This window comes from Coffea eugenioides, chromosome 11, assembly GCF_003713205.1.
Source record: "Coffea eugenioides isolate CCC68of chromosome 11, Ceug_1.0, whole genome shotgun sequence".
In the NCBI taxonomy this organism is placed as follows: Eukaryota; Viridiplantae; Streptophyta; class Magnoliopsida; order Gentianales; family Rubiaceae; genus Coffea; species Coffea eugenioides.
In genome coordinates this window covers 5,378,108-5,387,174 of record NC_040045.1, presented here as the reverse complement: position 1 = coordinate 5,387,174, position 9,067 = coordinate 5,378,108, and the positions used below count along the sequence as shown (strand labels likewise).

General features: G+C 37.8%; 1 protein-coding gene across 2 annotated transcripts; it reads right to left on the bottom strand.

The window, feature by feature from the left end:
- Positions 1 to 744: 744 nt before the first annotated feature.
- LOC113751177 (receptor-like protein EIX1) lies at positions 745 to 7,305 on the bottom strand. Of its 2 annotated transcripts, XM_027295079.1 has the most exons (3): positions 4,540 to 7,305; positions 4,147 to 4,211; positions 745 to 1,210 (listed from the first exon to the last, which is right to left on the bottom strand). In XM_027295079.1, the coding sequence occupies exon 1, from the start codon at positions 7,285 to 7,287 to the stop codon at positions 4,540 to 4,542; it is 2,748 nt and encodes a 915-aa protein (XP_027150880.1). In that variant the 5' UTR covers positions 7,288 to 7,305; the 3' UTR covers positions 745 to 1,210; positions 4,147 to 4,211. The 2 variants fall into 2 exon arrangements, 1 of the variants encoding a protein (XP_027150880.1); XR_003464788.1 differs by lacking the exons at positions 4,147 to 4,211; positions 4,540 to 7,305 and adding an exon at positions 2,461 to 2,776.
- Positions 7,306 to 9,067: the final 1,762 nt, after the last annotated feature.

Sequence of the window (9,067 nt, the reverse complement as noted above, 5' to 3'; positions counted from 1 at the left end):
GTTATGCTTTTCTAATTACTTACTAATTAAACTTGTCAGTTAAGCAATTCTCAGTATTTGACTACACTTGCAAACATTAGAGCCAATTTAAGCCTTTCTAATTGTATGACTTACTCTGCCAATACTAATTAATTAGCCTCAAAATTAATTGTCACCTTAGACATTCTAGTTGTGAATTGATATTGATATACTTTGTGATTTACTAATTTATGGCTGCAACACCTTGTTTGTTGGCTCTGATGAATGTAGCTATTTTTTTGTAAAGAGGGAAAAAAAAAACCACCAGTCTAACGGCTGTGATTATATAAGGAATAAATGAATGGACATGATTCATTTTCTGCGCCAATAGACATACCATCATGTCTGCACTATATAAGCATCGAGACTAGTGCTGTTAATCGAGCCGAGTTGAGCCGAGTATCTGAACGCCGAGCTCGACTCGTGACGAATTCGAGCCAAGCTCGAGCTCGCTCGATAGCGCTAACGAGCCATAATATGCACTCGAACTCGACTCGAAAAAAGGAAATGTAACTCGAATTCGAGCTCGAGCTCGACTCGTTTATCACAAACGAGCCAGGCTCGAACGAGCTCGAGCTCGAGCTCGAAATATCTATCCGAGCTCGAGGCTCGATTTTAGACTCGAGTTCGAAGCTCGAGACTCGATTTTGAGGCTCGATTTCAAAATTCAACAATCAGTTATTACGAAGTCCTGCTCCAGCATATCCAGATTTAGGCTATCCAAAATCAACAAAAAATATTAGGATTGGCAACCAATGCCATTCACATTCAACAATACACAAACTCTAACCATATTTCATCCAAGACAAATAAGACCATAACATCCATGATCCATACAACACAAACTCCAGGGGCTGCAGTCAACAAATACACAAACTACAGTCTAATTCCATACGAGACAACATTCATAAGAGCCAATATACCATAACAGGTTTTGTCCAGCCAAATAAACGCACAAACTACAGCCAAATAACCATGTAAAACACTGCTACATAGCTTAAAAATTGTCCAACTTCAAACACCTGACAAGAAAAAGTACAACCCCTTCAGAAATCACAAGAAAAAGTACAGCTTCACAAGTCCAGCTTTACAAATCACAAGAAACAGCATCACATATTCCAGAAAACAGCCTTCAAATGTCCGGAAGATCAATTTCTTCAATTGTAGATGATTCGGAAACATCGAGTGGTTCCTACAAAACGAAAACAAGAAAGTTACAACTCCTAGCAAGATAAAATGAGCTGCCAAAATAAATAACTAGTAGAGTATATATTAGTGGCCAATTAGACCTGAATTCAGAATAAATCTCTACAAATAAGATTAGTTAACTCTCCATTTCTCCTGAAAAAAGAGGAAAAGAAGAAAGGTAGACAGAGAAGTATTTTCATCTATAGAGAAATTATCTAGAGAAGTAAATGGTGCCAGCCTGTGCTGCAGGCGCAATGCCATGAACAAAAAATTGCCAAATCATCCCATCCTCATTCTCACGTGGTCATGCACCCATGGCAAGGTTTAGCTTCTGTCTTGTGGATCCCCCGATGGGAAGCAAAAGAAAAGGAAAACAGCAAAACAAAAAAGAAAAAAAAGAAAATCAAACATCCCTCTATGCAGCTAGTGCCTATATTATTCATTCAATAATTCATTTAACTCAATTCACACACACATGAATGGCCCCAAGACGAAAATATCAAACTAATCAAACACTTTGAAATTGAAATGAAATGAAATGAAAGGCCAATCAATCCCTGTGATAGTGCAACAGTTAGCTCACGAACATTGACATGTTTCATTCAAAAGATCAAAAATTTACCCAAAAAAAAAGAAGTATGCTGTCCAAATTAAGCCCGTAAGGCTTTGTGAGTCAAAAATGAACCACCCTTTGGAGAGGCTTTGCAGAGTTGAGGTTAAACTCTAAGATGAAAACTCTTAATTGGAAACCAAATTTGGCAGCTTTAGCTTTGAAGCACTAACATAACAGTCCCATATAACATGATGCTACCCAACTTGGCATTTGAATGACAAAATTTTTGGATTCTTCATAATTAATACAGTCAAAAACATTAAAAAGAGAAAATTGAAGTGTAATATAACGTCTGTGCGTATCAAACTTAAATTGGATTTTCAAGACAACGGTCTTCTTTCTGAAATTGTATAAGCTATCCGTTTTGGAATGTAAAAACATTACAAAATTAAAAAATTAACTAGTACAGAACAGAAATTACGGGTCATTATTGATTATGCAAATTACAGAAATTACAGAAATTATGCAAAATCCTTAAAAGCCTTGCAAGTAGAAGACGGTCACCAGACCTTTAAGTCCTTCTCACATCACATGTTAAGTTTTTGAACCGTAAGCAACAATGAAACCTAAAACCAGAAAAGAGACAAGAATGAACTCTTGTCATTCAGTATAATTAACCTACGAAAAGAGACGAGACTTACCAGAAATCACGAAGGATTAGAGAAACCAGTCAAATTGGACTGGTTTTGGCCCTGGCGGTGGACGGGGTTGTTAATGGCAGAAAACAGAGGCTGTGGGCGGCGGTGGAGGCAGAGGTTGCTGTGGGTTGCGGCTGTGGAGTGCGGCTTGCTGTGGAGTGTGGCGGGGCTGTGGGTGCGGCTGTGGGTTGCGGGGTTACGGTGTTGCGGGCTGCGGGGCTGCGGGGTTGCGGTGTTGCGGGGCTGCCGGGTTGTGGAGCTGCGGCGTTGCGGGGCTGTGGGTGCGGCTGTGGGTTACTGGTTGCGGGGTGCAGCGGAGAGGGAGAGCGGAAATGAAGAATGAAACGATGCAATATCAACCCTAGTCCAAATTTCTACTTGTTGACTGCTAAAATGACAAAAATACCCTTCTTTGTCGAGCTTAACCGAGCTACTCGATAAAGAATCGAGTTCGAGCTTACTCGGCTCGATAACTAAACGAGTATTTTTCGAGCTCGAGCTCGGCTCGTTAATTGAAATTAACGAGCCGAGTTCGAGCCTTATCGAGCCGAGCCTTAACGAGCTTTCGAGCTACTCGTTTCGCTTAACAGCTCTAATCGAGACAAAGCCAAAAATACAAGATCTATTTTCCTGCAAATCATTTTTCTTGCCTTACTATTTCCCAGTGTTAGCTAAAATAGCAAGAACTTAGCATTTTTAAGGAATTTATTAGCTAAAGAAAAGCTCGAGCATTCTGAAGTTATATAGCATTGCTACGAAAGCTGTAATTGCAAAGCCAACCGTGAGCATTAACATGGAGTCAAGTTCCTCGGTGGGCAAAACGAGATACAGTAAAATGTCTATAAATTAATACTTGATAAATTAATAATCTTTATTTAATAATAATTTTTCTCGGTTCCAATTTGAGTTAATGATCGAAATTAATAATTTTGATCAAATAATAAGATAATAATTTTTAAAACCTTACATAACCCTTTAGTACCATTCATATCATAAATTAATACTTCACTAAAATTACATATTATATTTTCTTAAAATATTAGTCTATTGTTGTTTGTTTATTCTTAAAATTTAAGTCTATGTGAATTTCATCCCTAATTTTCTTATTGAATCTAAAAGTTTTGGACTTGAATTCTCAAATTGCAATAAGAAATTATGAAGAGTTATTGATACTTCGATACTTCCTTTCATGTAACAGGATCCAAAGCTATTGTATCATTCTTAGCTTCATCAGTTATGTGTGTGTATGTGTGTATATATATATATATATATATATATATAAGATATTAATAGAATTAAATTATGCTTGCAAATCAAGTAGATATGGATTAGTTTATATTCTTTAGACTTTTAACCTCCTTTTATTAATAAAATAATTCATATTTTTATAAAATAAAATAAAATGAGTGTTTCTTTGAATTATAATTACAGTTGATAAATTAATAAATTAATTAAGACCTCTTTAAACTAATAGAATTTATATGGTTGTAATGTTATTAATTTATAGAGGTTTTACTGTACTAATTTTTTTTTAGTCAAACTATCATAACTTTTTTTTGACGTATAATACATGGCAAATCAAAGGAGGTCTAATCCTCACATTACATCCGGAGATGCCAAACAAAACTGAATATTCAAAATATAACCATACAAAAAATATAGTAAAACTACTACTGCTTCTCAAATCACCTGGAAGATATTGCTCATTCTGACTGATTCAACAACAGCAACAAGCACTTGGATAGTTGTAGGGCCTAGCAGATTGAAAGGGAAAAAAAATCCAATATAAGTAATTTATCCCTTGCCAAGTGCCAATTTCAAAATATTTAAAGTTGGCATTTATGAAAAGTCAAGACTGTCTTGTCTGAAAAAAAATTGTTAAATCTTTACTCCTTGAGAGTTTATCAAGCATTACATGACTATACTGTAATCCATGGTTCAAAAATAATCACTAAACAAACAAAAACGATAAAGGAATATCTAAAAATTGTTAAATTCTCAAGGATACTAAGCTACGTGAATTGTGGCGCTTTAGTGCGTGATGGTGAAAACTAGATAAAACGTGTTTTTCAATGTACTTACTCAAAGGAAGTTCCTCCTCAGGTGAGCAGTCTTCAATGCAATCATTACGCAGATTTTGTCATAGGCATTTTCCAGAAACCTGAAGTATGCATAGCGCCATGACACCTTGAAAATAAGGATTCCCAAAACTCCCAAGAGCCCGGCAGCAAAACCGGGTCCTATACCAGCATAAAACCAAGACCAATCAGACTCTCCGTTGCCTTGATCATCATGAATATGCCCATTTTCAGTAGGCAATTTGTTTTCCAGACAGGTGTTTGGGAGTGGCTTGCCACAAAGTCCACTATTTCCTTCATAAATGGATGGGTCGGTTAAGGTCTGAAGTTGACTTCCTGATGGTATTGGCCCTGATAGGTTATTGTGTGACAAATTCAGGACTTCCAACCAGTTTAAAGCAGATAAGTTTTCAGGGATTGCACCGAAGAGTTCATTCATCGATAGGTCAAGTGACTCAAGATGCTTCAAGTTGCCAATCTTCTCGGGGATCCTTCCAGTCAAATGATTATGTGAAAGATTCAAAGTTTGCAAATCAACCAGATCCATTATCCCATCAGGGATCTCACCCACTAAATTATTTGTTGAGAGGCTTATGGATTTAACGAGCAAAAGTTGCCCAGAGGAGTACTCAAGTTCTCCTGCTCCCTTGATGTTTTGAAGCCAGGTGGAATCGCCGAATGCGTCGAGATCAGTCCCTGGTTCACTTGATACCATCATTGAGAAGTTGATAAAACAATGAGGAATAGATCCTGTTAAATTATTATGCGCTAGGTTCAGCACCTGAAGACTTGAGAGTAGGCAGAGCTCATCAGAAATGACTCCATGGAAGTTATTCGACTGAAATCTTAGAAACTTTAAATTTGATAGCCTTTCCCCAATCCATGTTGGTATAATATCCGTGAGTCCATTGTCACCGAGATCAAGAATTTGTAAATTGCCTAGACGCTGCATTGAGGATGGGAGATTCCCAACGAATTTATTTCGATTCAAATGCAGAATCCAAAGTTGCCCCAAGTTGCCCAGTGAACTCGGAATTTGACCGCATAGACTGTTATTTGCCAAGTTTAGAACCCACAGGTTTGGCAAATTTCCCAAACACAGAGGAACTCTTCCGGACAGGAAATTGTTGGATAGATCCAGATAATGTAAGTTTTCCAACTTGCACAAGTCTTCTGGGATACTACTTGTGAAATGATTATCATTGAGCATGAGAATACCAGTAGAAGCACCAGTTTGGCCAACATCAGGCAAAGGAATATGTCCAGTAAGAAAATTTTGTGAAAGATCTAATTCGTAAATATAAGACGGAAACGATTTGAGAGATCCATCCAATTTGTTGGACTTTAGAACTATGCTTGGAGAATTACCATCAGGAGGACTCTTCTTCATTTGTTTGAACTCCAACGGATTCCAAGTCAGGTTGTTGTCCGAGAAATCTACTAATACAATATCATAACAAAGCACTCCAAACCAGCTGGGTATGCTATCCGAAATACTCGCATTCTTCATCTCTAACCATTGAACCTCCTTTTGCGTTCGCAGCCAAGCAGGAAATAGGGGGCCTACTTTGATGGATGACATCATAATATCTTGGAGTTGAAAAGGAGGAACCCACCAGGAGCTCACATTCAGAGCGAATAAGTTTCCAGATAGGTCCAATGACTTTAGCTCTCCGAGTTTTGCAAAATGGTCTTCAGATAATACACCAGTTAATGAGTTGGAAGAAATTAACAATGATTGCAGCTTCGAAAGTTGGCCTATTTCATTTGGTATTGATCCTTGCATGTCATTAGAACTCAGATCCAAAAAATTAAGACTGCTCACATTGCAAAGTGACTTCAACGTTGATGCATCAAAGCGGTTGTCCTCTAGATCAAGATCAACTAGAGAGGTCATTTGTTCGAATAGGCCATGAATTGGACCAGAAAGATTATTAGAGCTAAGATCAAGATCATGGAGACCAGTAAGATTATGGAGCCAAGAAGGGACCATGTAGTTGTTGAAACTATTTCCACTGAGGTCAAGGAAAGAAAGAGATGTGAAATTGACCTGTGAAAGATGAGGATCGATGAAAAGTCCACAACCAAATAAATCGAGCCTTGTTAGCGAAGGAAGCATGTTAATTGCCTGTAACCCATCTTCAACGGCACTGAGATTCACCTCGATCAGAATTAGGCCTTCTAGCGAAGAGAGTCCAACAATCCACCTGAGATCCTTCATCGTCAATTGATTTGGTGTTAAGGATACACCTCCAAGTTCTAAATGCCGTAAACATGAGAGATTTCCTAGATGGCTGGGAATTTCACCATCAAACTCTGCATTTGCGACATTTAAGTATCTCAAGTTTTTCAACAATCCAAGGAATGTGGGAACTTGGATTCCTGAAAAATTATTGTTGCTCAGGTCCAGGTATCCCAAATTGGTCAAATTGACCAAAAATGGACTTAATTGGCCTCCCAAGCAATTTTTACAGTAACTAAATACATCATTTGAATATAATGCCTTCGTATTTTGTAGATCAAGTTTCACCACGTGGCCAGTGATTTTGTGGCAACCAATGCCTTCCCATGAACAGCAGTCATCTCCAATCCAAGATGACAGGCGATTCAATTTATGTACCAATCCATCTTTGAATTGAAGAAGAGCTTGTCTTTCACTCTCGATACAGGAGACATTTGAATGAGTATAAGCTTGTTTGCTGCGGCCAAACGGAAAATGGCTGGTGACGAGAATAGAACTGAATAAGAACATTACTAGTAGTAAAGATGAAGAAGTGCCAAGAAGATGATGCTCCATTGGATTTCTTTTGATATTGAACTACATAATAAAGTATGCTCAGATGAGCGGTTTCATTTATACAAGTTTAAAAGCATCACTTTCACCGTTCTGCGTTGGAAGAAACTGTGTATGAAGGTGACAAAACCCAGACGACTGGAAGTCTTCGTGGAAAAGTTGAGCCAGTAAACGATCAAGCACTTAACTAACCACAATATAGTAAAAGCAATCTACGCAAAAGAACCTTTTACTTTTCTTATGATTAAACAACCTCAAGAGGCTAAATAACGATATTCTTTTACTTTTCTTATCGTCAACTCTTTTAATGGGTATGGATCATGGAGTTGGTGAGGCATTATTTGATTGGGAGCCATAAACGATCCAAAAAAGATTGAATTGGAAATATAATCACAGATGGGTGATAGGAACTGGAAAGATAGATTATGAAATTAAAAATTTGAGATGAGTAGCTTTGATTTACAAGTTAATTCTGGTTTATGTTTGCATTCGCATATTAGTTTCCGATTTGTTATCGAACATGTAGCCAAATATATTATGCTTAGGAGGAAAATTGATAAGATGATTATTGGAAGGCAAGCTAAAAAAATGTCTTGATTTAATATTTTAAGAGTCTGGTCATTCAATCTGCGGATCTAGATTTAGATGAAGTGAAATTTAAACAAGAAGACCAGGACACCAACATGATTAATTTGTGTTGAAAACTCGACCATCTGTTGCGTCCGACGACTGCAAGTCCACTGGCCAATGGAAGTCCCGATGTGCCGTGGAAAATCAAGATATTTTTGTGGAAAAAATCTCCTTGGAGACGTTTCCTGCATTCAACTAATGGAAATGTTCATTCCTTAGCAGCTGGTTGTAAAATTCATTTGCTGATTCAAGTTATCACACGAATTCAACGCTCTCATTTGTAATTTAAATTAATTACGATTAATCTTTTAACAGAAATTCTTGTGTGGTCTGGGCAGACTACTGCTACTAATCAAACCAATGTATGGAGCAAAAAGAAAAAAAAGGGGAGGTTTCAAGCAGTGCACTCTTTGAAGAGTGTGCATGACTAGTGCAGACCAAGTACATATTCATCACCTAAGTGCTTCTACCATACATAGTTCACACTAACAAAAGCTTTGAGCGCTCTTCTGCATCTTCTTCAAAGGGGGAAGTGCACTATTTTGCCCAGCCAAAGCCACTTCATACCAATATTACTCCAACGATGGCAAAAAGAACAGCGTTATTAGTAACGCCCTTGTATTGGGGCTGGGGCTGGGGGCTGGAGGCGATGGAAAATGCTAAAAGAAAGAACTAAGGACAGATTCCTCTGCCGACAGGTCTTCCTGGGTAAGGCAGGCAAATCCAACGGTACTAAAAAGTAAAAAGCCATCCTTGATTATTATTCCCATCTGAAGGTTAGGTCTCCGCCAGCAACAAATTATTAGAGGGTAGGTGATGCGAAAAGTCTCCATAAAGGGGAAGAGGGGCAGGAACGGTTGCTAGGCATTTCACGGCCATGATTTGGCCAAAAAAAATTATATGGTGCAGATTTCATATTGTATCTCGATTTTAACAATATTTGTGAGATTTACAAAATTTTGTTCTAAAATTACATGTTGAAAGTAAGTTACACTCCGTGCAAACAAAATTATGTCGTGTGTAAAATACACATAACTGTCAGGACTGCAACCGTTCCTGCCCTTGATCCCCATAAAGGAATTGGGAATAATTACTACTGTTTTTAGAT